At 44.4% G+C, this 13,710-nt stretch overlaps 1 protein-coding gene across 1 annotated transcript; it reads right to left on the bottom strand.

Annotated features, from left to right (window-relative positions):
• Window positions 1-3,426: 3,426 nt before the first annotated feature.
• On the bottom strand, window positions 3,427-8,555 carry npffr1l1 (neuropeptide FF receptor 1 like 1; the record flags this gene model as incomplete). The annotated part of the gene is made up of 3 exons (XM_084455370.1): window positions 3,427-4,195; window positions 4,353-4,452; window positions 8,330-8,555. 3 exons carry the CDS (start codon window positions 8,553-8,555, stop codon window positions 3,427-3,429), a joined length of 1,095 nt encoding a protein of 364 aa, XP_084311496.1.
• Window positions 8,556-13,710: the final 5,155 nt, after the last annotated feature.

Raw genomic sequence — 13,710 nt, 5'->3', positions numbered from 1 at the left:
CTACCTCCTTGGTGTAGACCGCCACTCATCTTTAGGTCAGGCCCTGGTCTCTTGCTGTAGACCTACCTCCTTGGTGTAGACCGCCACTCATCTTTAGGTCAGGCCCTGGTCTCTTGCTGTAGACCTACCTCCTTGGTGTAGACCGCCACTCCTCTTTAGGTCAGGCCCTGGTCTCTTGCTGTAGACCTACCTCCTTGGTGTAGACTGCCACTCCTCTTTAGGTCAGGCCCTGGTCTCTTGCTGTAGACCTACCTCCTTGGTGTAGACTGCCACTCCTCTTTAGGTCAGGCCCTGGTCTCTTGCTGTAGACCTACTTCCTTGGTGTAGACTGCCACTCATCTTTAGGTCAGGCCCTGGTCTCTTGCTGTAGACCTACTTCCTTGGTGTAGACTGCCACTCATCTTTAGGTCAGGCCCTGGTCTCTTGCTGTAGGCCTACCTCCTTGGTGTAGACTGCCACTCATCTTTAGGTCAGGCCCTGGGCTCTTGCTGTAGACCTACCTCCTTGGTGTAGACTGCCACTCCTCTTTAGGTCAGGCCCTGGTCTCTTGCTGTAGACCTACTTCCTTGGTGTAGACTGCCACTCCTCTTTAGGTCAGGCCCTGGTCTCTTGCTGTAGACCTACCTCCTTGGTGTAGACCGCCACTCATCTTTAGGTCAGGCCCTGGTCTCTTGCTGTAGACCTACCTCCTTGGTGTAGATTGCCACTCATCTTTAGGTCAGGCCCTGGTCTCTTGCTGTAGGCCTACCTCCTTGGTGTAGACTGCCACTCCTCTTTAGGTCAGGCCCTGGTCTCTTGCTGTAGACCTACCTCCTTGGTGTAGACCGCCACTCATCTTTAGGTCAGGCCCTGGTCTCTTGCTGTAGGCCTACCTCCTTGGTGTAGATTGCCACTCATCTTTAGGTCAGGCCCTGGTCTCTTGCTGTAGACCTACCTCCTTGGTGTAGATTGCCACTCATCTTTAGGTCAGGCCCTGGTCTCTTGCTGTAGGCCTACCTCCTTGGTGTAGACTGCCACTCCTCTTTAGGTCAGGCCCTGGTCTCTTGCTGTAGACCTACTTCCTTGGTGTAGACTGCCACTCATCTTTAGGTCAGGCCCTGGTCTCTTGCTGTAGGCCTACCTCCTTGGTGTAGACTGCCACTCATCTTTAGGTCAGGCCCTGGTCTCTTGCTGTAGACCTACCTCCTTGGTGTAGACCGCCACTCATCTTTAGGTCAGGCCCTGGTCTCTTGTTATAGACCTACTGTACCTCCTTGCTGCAGCCGCATTACATTAAAGTCATTTAGCTGGTGCTTTTATCCAAAGCGACTTACAATAATCACATTTAACGTAGGAGGAATAGCTAATGCACTACTTGCCAGAACTCAAAGGTGCATCTCCTTTCTAAAACAGATGATAAAGAACATAATGTAGTAATAATCCGAAGGCAAAGTGTAAGAATAGCAAAGCTCTTGTGGGTCTGGAGGGAGAATAGTGCTCTTCTGCTTTCTCAGGGCCTTCAGCCTGATCTCTGCCCATCCAGAGAAGAGTTGAGACAGCTAACTGTTCATATTCTGGCACTAGCCTACCTCTCATTCAACCTCTCAATAATTGATGTGAACTGTTCAATCACCATCTGCCAGCCATTCATATTTAATATGAATAATGCAAGTTCTACCACTTACAGTATATGGTCTGCTTTTCACTCACATTGTGACAATAAACCTATACTGTATATATAGGCACAAAATACTCCGTTGAGGTTTTCATACTAGATAATTAGGGGTCGGGCGGCCTCAACTGACGGTCCCTCTTGTATTACCCAATGTTCTTTCTTAATTATTCTCAAACAAGAACATGACCTTCCCTTGGTGTCTATGGTTGTGGGTTCAAGGCCCCGGTGATGCAAAATAAACATGCTAATGTCTACTCAGGCATTTACTGTTCATATTTCAGACACATGGTTTTTAAGACTTTTTAATTTAAGAAGTTTTAAAGAGGCCCTCATGTTTTTGTCATTGTCTCTCTCTCTCCTTCCTCCCCAAAATGCCCGGCCCCGATCCAGTGCTGTCCCAGATAGCAAGCGGATGTGTAATGATTCTGGGCCATATATGGGCCGGAACTAAGCCACAAGGGCCAGATCTGGCCTGTATATGGCCCAGATCCGCTTGCTATCTGGGGTGCAGCATCTGTAATTATATTACGGAATTGGAATGGAACGTGTCACATTATATTACAACATTACAACATTTAATACATTAGTTGCATTAATACAGTAATACAAACACTGAATTCCAAAAATAACAAAATGCAATAATTAAAGCTTTACTGAAATTAATTTGAGCAATCTGCTAAAACAGTGAAAACTGTGTTTTACTAAAGCGACAACTCCATCTAAAAGGGGTATGACAATTCAGATGCACTGCAAGTCTCATGGCAGGTGATTGAGAATTATACTGAATGATACAATAATCTGATCTCCAGCATGAAATGACTGTGGAATAACCAGTCTAATCCAATCACAGAATCACACACAGCACAGAACTTTACATAAATCAAAAGCATTAATCTTAAGTTACCTTTTTTGATAATGTTCCACATTATTGACATTAGTGCAAATACATCCAATGATGCACATCAGTGAAGTAAAACAAAGACAAATTTGCCAACAGGTCCATTCATTGTTAAAGTGAAAACATGTTGTGAGGGTAAATTCAGTTTATGTCCAACATCTGGAGTCTGTTTGGAGTCTGTTTGGAGCAGTTTACGCCACAGAAAAATGTCCTGTTTTGCTGACTGAATCCTAGCACACATGTATACAACATTTTTTTCTAAAACGGTGGTTTTGACAGGTGTAGCAGAGCCAATCAGCAGGCTAAAAGATGTTGGTTTTAAGTAAGGTCATCTTGACTCATCATGCAATATATACATATTTAAAATCCATTGTGGTGATTATTGGTTCCAGAAGAGATTCTGTACTGAAGTGTTCACTTGCACACTAATGAATTTGGCGCCCTCTTAAGCAGGCATTCCCAAACTGTGAGGCGGGCCTCCCCTGGGGGGGCCCAAAGAAATTCAGGGGAGGCGCGGATGGATGGTTAGAAAGAAAAAAGGAAAACAAGTTTTATTTTTGAAATTTCTATGGTTTTTATGAATGAAACGTGATTTTAAAGGTCAGAAGATTGAAATAAATAATGGGAGAGATGTCTACTAAATGTGTGGATAGTGCAGAGAGAGCCTCCCGAAATGACACGAAAACGTCATAACGTTAACTAGCAACATGTGCCACCGAGCTAACTTAGCTGTGTAACGTTATGGGCTAGATAACGCTGCCTTGCAAAAAGGACAAATTTGGGGGGTTGGGGAGGGGATGTGTCACTGTTTTCAGAGGGGAGGCCCACATTGATGGAGTTTGGGAACCCATGCTCTAAAGCATACGTTGTTTTCTCATCTCTCCCAGGCTGTGATAACCCTATTGCGAGCAGCTGCATTGATGTCCTCTAGAAGGATTCCCTGAGCGGCCTGTGGACTAATCTTAGGAGCACGGATCAAGCCATTGCCTCGATTACACACTGTAGTCACAACTGTCGCCGTGGGATTGCAGGAGCTGCAGGCCACAACTGCTTGAAACCCTCTCCGGAAGTTCTTATTGAAAAGGCCATAGATGATGGGATTGATCCCGCTGTTGGAGAAAGCCAGCCAGTGGGCCACCGGGAAGAGGTAGCTGCTGAGGAAGTCGATCTGCTCTCTGTCCAGATCACTGTAGTCAGTCACCAGCATCAGGGTCCACAGTGGTAGCCATGACACCATGAAGAGCACCGCCACCATTATCAGCATGTTGATGACCTTTGCCCTGCTCTGGGACCGCCTCCTCCGGCCGTCGGGAAGCCCCACCCGCCTCAGGTTGGTGGAGAGCTTGACGGCGACGCAGCCGTACATGACGCTGATGAGCAGCAGGGGCGCGAGGTAGACATGGACGAAGATGACCGTGGTGTAGACCTGGCGCATATCTGGCCGGGGCCACTTCTCGTAGCAGACAAAGACAGGGTAGGTCTGGTTGCCGTGGACCATGTAGGTGCCCTCCAGGCGGATGACGGTGAGAGTGGCAGTTGAGGGGCAGATGATAGCAAAGGCCAGCATCCAGATCAAGAGGATGGTGAGAAGGGCAGTCTTAGGCTTCATACGGCTTCTGAAGGGGTACACAATACCCGTGAACCTAATAGGGGAAATTAATAAAGACAACATGAATTGTATTGTGAGATGGAAAACGTTATACTGACATTCCCCAAGAGGCCCTAGCTATGCCTAAAATACCTTATCACTCATGTCTAGTGAAGAAGCCTGATTATTACCCAATTAACCAATTACTGTACCTGTCAACGGCTATGGCCACCAGAGTGAATACTGAGGCTGACACAGACACCCCCTGGGCCAGATTGCTCATGGTGCATGTGATCTGTCCAAATGGCCATCCTGGAGACCAATATTGAGAGACCAATCACAACAACAAAAGAAACATCAATGAGATAGTGTTTATGGCATGAATTAGGCACAGTTAAAGGAGTAGTAAAGGCAAAATGCATGTTTAGCCCTGTTTTAAGGTTACTTATGATCATATACAATGATTCAGATCAAAATGTTTTGAGAACACTTTTGAGAAAGTCTGATAATTGCTCTACTACTCTTTTGGTCATATAATGGATGTGGGTGGGCACCATGAAAAATCATGCAAAAAACATGTTAAACTCTCAATTTCAAAGACAAGCTTAAAAAACAAAAAGGAGACGGCATGAAACAGCTAACTCTAGCTGAGATGAAGGAAAGGAGGGAGAAATTTCCCCCAGGTAGTGCGAAAGCAGAAAAAATCGGGGTCATCCCTATATTCCCCGGGTCCTATGTTCCCCGGGTCCTATGTTCCCCCCAAAAAAGGGTTCTATGTTCCCCGAGTCCTATGTTCCCCGGGTCCTATGTTCCCCCCAAAAAAGGGTTCTATGTTCCCCCCAAAAAAGGGTTCTATGTTCCCCGGGTCCTATGTTCCCCACGAAACGCGAAAGATAAATGTGATTATGCCATCGCATGATTTAATGCCAAAAGGGCAAAATAATATGCGCACATCTTATCACATCAAGTTTCAAAAATGTTGTATAAACATTGACATGGATCAGACGTAGCCTAGCCGATGTGATGCGCAACGCATAGGACCCGGGGAACATAGGACCCGGGGAACATAGGACCCGGGGAACACAGGACCCGGGGAACATAGGACCCGGGGAACATAGGACCCGGGGAACATAGGACCCGGGGAACATAGGCATGTTCCCAAAAAATCACTGAAAAGGTACTGGATTTCATCGTTATGGATGGGCAGCCACTGTCTGTGGTTTAAAAGTTTAAAATATTTTGTAAAGAACGTGAGTAAAAGTTTCAGGTTGTATGCGCTGCTCAAATTGGTTATAGGGTACACTAGACGGTGGCGAGGATTTCCTAAAGCAAATGTGTCTATTTGACAATATTTAGGATGTGAATAGGGGACCTGATAGAGTGAGACAGACACTGGTTCTCAACCCACGCTTATATTTTACATTTTATTTGATGAAAGTGGGCGCTGATATGAGAAAATGGGGTGCCCACGGGTGCTGGAAATCCTTGAAAATAATTTCAATGTGGCATTTTAAGGGTTTGAAAAGTAGGCGTACTTGAATTTGGTATAGGCTAAAGTACTAGAAACTCCTTGAAACTACAGTAATAACTAGGCAAATGACATAACACATTGCTGACAGAATTTCAGAGAGTCAGAGAGAGGCTATTTTCGTCCTAATTGCTTTCACACAAAATGAAGAAGAGTCCTCTCGAGGATCGAAAGTGGTTTGGCTTGACTTGGGATCCGTAGTGTTTTTGTGCTTGGCTGTAAGCGAGCGCACCAATGATGGCAAATGTCCGGTTGTCCCTCCCTCCCTCCCTCCCTCCCTGGCTTCCTCCATCGTGTTGTTGACCTGCAGTTCTATGTTGCTACCACAAGAGGCAGTGGTCCCAGAACCTGCAGTTCTATCTTGCTACCACAAGAGGCAGTGGTCCCAGAACCTGCAGTTCTATGTTGCTACCACAAGAGGTAGTGGTCCCAGAACATCAAAACAAATACTCTATGACATTCGCCACCACACCACAGACATTGTTGGTGTCTTTATAGAATATGCGCTGGGGGTCTTACAACTCCCTGTACTGTTCCACTTTGAGGATTAACTTAATGTCGTCGATCATCTTCAAGAATTTATCCAGTGTAGTTGGGGTTTGTCTCTCTCTCTCTCTCTCTCTCTCTGCTCGTTTGTTATCGTATTTTTCCCCCATCATTACCCCGGGTGAATGGGGGATTGTGTGGTTCTTAAAACGCAGTAGCCTACCGATTTTATCACGACCAGAGGGGTCATCAAAGTGCAGAGTTATCTCATGTAGCTTTAAATTCAAAGCTAGGGGCGAAGAGGTAAGTTGCAAAGTTAATGTGTGCATGAACACACATGTAACATGTTCTATTGTTTACTTGATTAAGCAAGGTCTTGTCACCTAGCACATCAGTATGAATGCCTTTCTTTTGAAATTGAATGACAAAAATACCCATAGGCCTACAGTAGCTACAAAGCTAGCTTCACAGGACAGGACCAGATGGAAGCAGATAGTCGAAGCCCAGAGGTTTCAGTCCATTGACTCTTCTGCCCCAGCTCATGTTAATGCCCCCCCCCCCCCTTTCCGATTGTGAATGATAGACTGTCGGCAAGTTGTTGGTGCGGGGGGGGGGGGGGGGGGGGGGGGCGGGCTGACAGGCAATTCTGATTGACATGCGGATTGTTGACTGGGGGGGGAGGGTTACTTCGCGAGTTGCTGCCCATGTCGCCCATGCCTAAATACGCCACTGCTATCTGCTGCTCTTAGGACATTCTGTGGTTAGTAAGTTGGGTCTAGCCTACTGTTGCGCAATAGCCTTCCAGCACATGTTATTTATGCAGCGGGGTCACTGTTGTCACTGTGTGTAGTTATCGTATATTTTCACCATTATAATCACAGGTACATTGTAGTGAATTTCACTAAACTTAAACTTTTACCCATTTCTACTGTAACACACGTATCACACATATAGGAGTGAAAGCACAGGCCTAAATTGGCTTCAAGCCAGGACGCTAAGAGTCTCCTGTGTGCTGGCATACCAGGGCACTAAGTGCCTCCTATATATTCACTAAGTGCCTCCTATATATTCACTAAGTGCCTCCTATATATTCACTAAGTGCCTCCTATATACTTATGTCAAGTTTCTGTCTACAGGATGCGGTATCTCAATACCAAAACACTGGTATAAGTTAACCCGACCCGACACACACACACCGACACACAAACGGGCACACAGAATATGTTTAACTGAACTGTTTCACTGTCTTAACTTTAGATAAGGGAATGGAGAACAGGACATAACCGAGAGAATGAGATCATTACTGGAAAACACCTCTTCATATAATCAGATGATGCTCTGTTTGAGTCAGTTCATGCTAGACAATTGGAGAGTGAACTCATCACAACTACAGTGTGATTTTGATGCCAGAGATTCAATAAAGTGTTGAAACTTGCATCGACGGATCTGCTTCTTCTTCCTTACGACCAGAAACCAAAAGTCACCACATAGTGGTTTTGCTCTGAACACTTTAGGAGTGTAATTCTCCCATATTAATTGTGTTGAAAGTTGATTGCCGTTGCGTCCCTCCCACTTGTTTGAAGTGTATTTGGACATGTAGTCCCGTGTGTGTCTGACATGCCAAATTGAGCGCGATCCTATGCATGCCTACTGAGTGCCGTGATTTTAGCCTCCCTGTGTCCAAAATATAGATGCTAATAATGTTCTATTGTCTTGCCACTGTTGGCCCTTGCCTTACTCACCTGGGTGATCCGTGGAGCTTGTGGATATTTTAATCATGTTTGTTTGTTCATGTTTGTATGAATTTCATTAGTATATTTTCGATATTTTTTCTAAACTGTCTGTTGATGTGGTAGGCTACTTGGGGATTCAAAAGAAAGTGATTTGGAGGTGTAAGAGGTTGTTAGTCAATTGTGGCAATCTTATATTGTATAGATGTGTAGCCTACTTTGCTTTGGTAATTTGTTAATTTATTAGCAGCAACATTTCACTGTGATTGTACTAAACTGTGCGTTTATGTGACAAATAAAGATCTGAATCCAAACATGTTGCGCAGTAATAATTGAAATAGAAATGTAAGAGGTTTAGCCTAACTGTGTATATGATAGACAATATAACGGTATACCCGTTCTATATAGTCTAGCCTATGCAATTTGGAATACAGAGAACCCATACCTGATATCAAGCTGTCAATCAAAGTCGTTGGGATGCAGAACAAGCCTATGAGAAGGTCACTTATTGCCAAGTTTAGGATGAAGAGATTGGTGATGGACCGCATGTTGCGATTGAAGAGGACCACCAGGGAGACCAGCACATTCCCCCCGACACAAAGCAGCAAGACCAAACCATAACACACGATGTACACCACGGCCATCCCGGTGGAGTGAAGATAGAAGGGCATGAAGGTACCGCTGGGAAATATGTCGCTGTCCATGGTACTGTTCCAGGTAGTTTCATTCGATATCGCCATTTTTATTCAACAAGTCAGCACCTTAGACTTTATCAAAATAAAGTAGAAAGGAGTAAATATTTTAGAATAACAACTGAAATTGTGTCTTAGAGCCTCGGTTATTAATGGTCTCAGAAAAAAACAACTGAAAGTGAATATAGCGCATATTCGAGCAGTTAGAAGTAGCACTATTGCAGTAGGCTACTTAGACTAATTAAACTGTTCTGAAAACGGAGCGGAGACACTCAGGAGTGGCCAACCAGTCAGAGACTAAGAGCCACAAAAATTACTGTGGTACCACCCAGAGCCACACAATATATATACCAGCGTTTCTCGACCTTTTTTTCAGTCACCGCACCCTTCATACTTAAAATCCCAAGGCACCCCAGTCTAAAATAAGAAGAAAAACGTTATTGTCCATTAAATATACATTTAAAGTTCATTTATTTAAAATTAATACATAAAACAAGATATTTTCTGACATAATATATTTTGGACTGGGTTGGGTTACGCTGGGCTGGACTGGGCTGGGTTAGGCTGGGCTGGACTGGACTGGGCTGGGTTAGGCTGGACTGGGCTGGGTTAGGCTGGACTGGACTGGGATGGGCTGGACTCGGCTGGACTCGGCTGGGCTGGACTGGGCTGGGCTGGGCTGGGTTAGGCTGGACTGGACTGGACTGGACTGGGATGGGTTAGGCTGGGCTGGACTGGGCTGGGTTAGGCTGGGCTGGACTGGGCTGGGCTGGGCTGGGCTGGGCTGGGCTGGGCTGGACTGGGCTGGGCTGGGTTAGGTTGGACTGGGCTTGGTTGGGTTGGGCTGGACTGGGCTGGGGATTAGGCTTTGAAATGTCCCAATGATGTCTGGCATATCAGACAGAATGGCTTACCATTACGTTCTATGAAGAAAGAATGACTCTCCCACTCGGGTAAAAAATGTTCTGTGTTCGTCTTCATATTTTCTTTTCGCTGCGCATTTCTTTCCAGCCATTGTTTGGTTGTGTACAGTAGCCTAGGCTACGTTAGCTTTTGTCGTAAAAGAGACCTAGCGAAACGAATCATATGATTTTATGACAAATTTGCAATAAACTAAAATGGACAGGAAGAAATGCACAGCGAAACTAGAGAGAGAGAGAGAGAGAGAGAGAGAAACGTTCTTAAGGAATTAATGAATTTATTGGTTTAATGAAAGGATGGAAGAGCCGCAAGCCAACTTTTTATTTAATCAATGAATGGAGGAGCCGCACATTGACGGGCAAAGAGCCGCGGGTTGGCCACCCCTGCTTTAACTGATCAGTTTAGGTTATTATACAGTTTAAAGCCTTATTGACGAACAGGAGTAATAACAAGAATAACAACATATCAACAATAATGGCATTCTCTATATGTTGCATTTAACTTGTGGAAGTCTATTACTAATAGAAAAAGGTAGGCCTTCCTCCTCTAGATTCTGCTCACCTGTGTTCACCAGAGCCTTTCCCGTGACAGCTGTGCTGGTTCTGCAACTAACAGTGAGTGAATACATTTTCTGTCACAGCCTGAAGCAGATGCCAGATGCACATTGGTAGACAGTAAGTAAAGTAAAGTAAAAGTAAAACTTTATTTATATAGCGCTCTTCACAGCACGAGTGTCGGACGACCTCAGGGACCGGCTGGAGGAGTAGGGGTGGATGAGGTCGCAGATGTAGGCGGGGGCATGTCCATGGAGGGCTCTGTAAGTGAACACCAGGACCTTGAAGTGGATCCTGAGGTGCACAGGGAGCCAGTGCAGGGGGGCCAGGATGGGGGTGATGTGGCACGATTTCTTGGCCCTGGTGAGCAGCCTGGCCGCGGCATTCTGGACCAGTTGCAACTCATTCACAGATGCTTTGTTTAGGCAGGTGAACAAGGAGTTACAATAGTCCAACCTGGAGGATATAAAAGCATGGACAGACATGTCCAGCTTACCATGAGCAACAATTGACCGAAGTTTTGAGATATTCCTCAGATGGAAAAAGCAGGTGCGAGTTAACGACTTAACATGTTTGTCTAGATGCATAGACTGATCAGAAGTCACACCAAGGTTCCTCAGGTTGAGGTGTACATTTCCACTGAGGGACCTCATGTGATCTGCCACCCTAGTGGCAACACTGTCCGACGCCAAGATCAGGACTTCGGTCTTAGCCGCATTCAATTGAAGGTAGTTGCTCGCTGTCCACTCCTTAATGGCAGCTAGACACTCATGCAGTAGCCTACACTGAGATTTTCAATCTTATCTGGTTTGAAAGAGAAAAACAGTTGGATATCGGCTGCATAACAGTGACAGGAGATGCCTTTGAATTTCTACGCCACCCCCCTCCCCCCCCCCCCGCCGCGGTGAGATGGAACAATTTATTTTCGGTTTTGGAAGCGTGACATAAACGGGCTTTCCGACTGTGAATGATAAACTGTCTGCAAGTTGTTGAGCGGTGGGGGGTTCTGACAGTCAATTCTGATAGACGTGCGATTGGTTGACGGGGGGTGGTGGTTTACTTCGCGGAGAAGTAAACCGCCGAGATGCCACCCTGGGCGGTTGCCCATGTTGCCCATTCAAATACGCCACTGTTGGTAGGTGGCGTTAAGGACGTAGCCTAAAAAACGGTCAACGATGTTGAACAATTACTTTAGCAGCTGATGCAACTGACTGTTACCGTTGTTATTTGAAATAAACAACAATTTAGACTAGAAATTAGCAATTTTGGGAAATTGCAAGTGTGGTTGCCCATTCAGTCATGATTACTTAGTGTTGGGTGTGTGTATGGTGTGTGTGTGTGTGTGTGTGTGTGGTGTGTGTGTGTGTGTGTGTGTGTGTGTGTGTGTGTGTGTGTGTCTTGAGTGTGTGCATGTGTGTGTTGGATGTTGCATGCATGTAGCCTACTTGTAGTTCTTCCTCTGGGTTACATTCAACCCTACAATGGCTTTGATTTTAATAATTAATTAGAAGAAATGTTGATTTTACAACCTATGGTTCAAGAGTCAGGCTACAGACCAAAAGGTAAAGTGGGCTGTTATAGCGCTACTGTGAGGCCCATCAGTGTAATTATTGTTTCCTTGACTGTTAACCTCTCTACCAAAGGCCTAACTGTAGGCCTTAAAGGTATAATATGTAATATGTGGATTCAAATAAAAAAATAATACACCCATAGGGCTTTGCGAAGGCTGCAGAGTAAAAGTATTGCTTTTCCATAAAAAAGTATATTTTGTCTGAAATTATTACATTATGAAATTTTGACGACCCGACAATGAAACTCTGTTGATATCATACCAGCCAATAGTATTACAGCGTTGGTACTGCGCACTGGGTTGCCAGGTACTATTCTAGCTTCACCACTGTGAGATTAGCAGTAGCCAGCTAACGTTATACTTCCATGAATTAGCAGCATTATAGATGTTGGTTAGTGTGTGTGCGACTATAAAACAGCAGCTTTTCCGTCCACTTCCGCTCACTTTTTTCAGCTAAATGTTTGGTAAAATGGCCGAGTTTCATCGTCCTGCTTCTCCGCCTGAGCCCCGGCGAACCGTGCGATACGAATCTCAAAAGCTCAGTGACCAAAGGAGGAGCAAAAGTCTGATAGATATCAGGCCAGCCTTTGCTCGTTGAACGGAGTTTATGGAGTTTCATGGGATAAAGTCGCATGGTGACATGGCTCCTTTTCTACTAGACCGTTAAGCTAGCTCAGGGGTCCCCAACCTTTTTTGCACGAGGACCGGTTTCATATAGCCACATTTTCCAAGGCCCAGGGGGTAGCCTAAAACTTTTTTTTCTGAGCATATAACGTTGTAGTGTAGTCGCTTTTTCATAAGTTTAAGTAGGCCTAACAACAGCACACTGATTTAAACACATTACATGCATAGTATTTTGGTGTCAACACATATTAGCCTATTATTTTTATTATTATTATTATTATTATTATTATTATTATTATTATTATTATTATTATTATTATTATTATTATTATTATTATTATTATTATAGGCCTAATAATACGTTTAAGTAGGCCTAACAACACACTGATATAAACGTGGCTAGCTCAAGATCAACTCGGAAGTGCTCCTTTATTTGGAACTTCCGGGTCGGAAGTTCAAAATCTGTAAATTGTTGTGGGTTTCACAGATAGTGGTTACTGGTGAAAAAATGACCAACAGACTGAACGCAGTTCAATATAATAAATGTATTACCCCACCACCCCCAAAAAAAAAAAAGTTTTTTTTATTTTATTTATTTATTATTTATTTTAGGCTATACTTTCCGAGGCCCCGTAGCACCTGAGCCGAGGCCTGGTACTGGTCTAATCACAGTATGACTGAAACAGTGCATTCTCTGGCATTTTGGCAACCAATACATTGTTGCAGTTCTTATCTTTAGACACTAGATGGGGGAAATAATCCACATATTACATATTATACCTTTAAGTGAGAGGAGAGCATACTTTTAAACAATGCTAATTTCACCGAACATACAACAGCCATCCTTTCACGCTGTAAACCGTTGTATGTTCGGTGAAATTAGTAGCCTACTGTTTACAAGTTACTGTTGTTTCGAAATGCAGAGGCGAAAGGACCTATGGTGTTTACAGGATGACTTCAAAGCTTGGTAAGCATAAACCATGTAATTCCTGAACGTGAAATCCACGTATATCATACTTTTTAGAGTTTTTAGAGTGTGCCCATAGCGAGCAACGAGCCAGGGTGCGCGCGCCGACGTTATTGACACAGAACTCTGTACTGCACAAAACAGAAATATTTTAACCTGTACTAGTCAGATACATGCCAGGGAAGCCAGGAATAGGGCTAAACATGAAATTCAGCGTCCTTTAATTTATGATCACTTGGAAAGACCTGCCAAAGATGAGATCAAGTATAAGGCTAAACCAGATCGTGAGGACCCTGAGAAGGTGTTGTCCATTCTACAGGAAGCTATAGTTGTCGTTCTATTAATACATCCCATCCATGATGGTTCACTGTCTTGTTGCCCTGCAGAAGGATTTATTTTCCAGAAAGCAGTTAGAGGGTCAGCCATTACAAGAATATGTCCACGCTTTATTTGAGTTTATGAGTTTTTTAATATTGATGTTAAGGATCCAGGTCTTCG

Source organism: Borostomias antarcticus (genome assembly GCF_949987555.1).
Source record: "Borostomias antarcticus genome assembly, chromosome: 2".
NCBI classification, from domain to species: domain Eukaryota; kingdom Metazoa; phylum Chordata; class Actinopteri; order Stomiiformes; family Stomiidae; genus Borostomias; species Borostomias antarcticus.
Note: the sequence above shows the minus strand (reverse complement) of the source record. Positions and strands in the feature narration are given on the sequence as shown.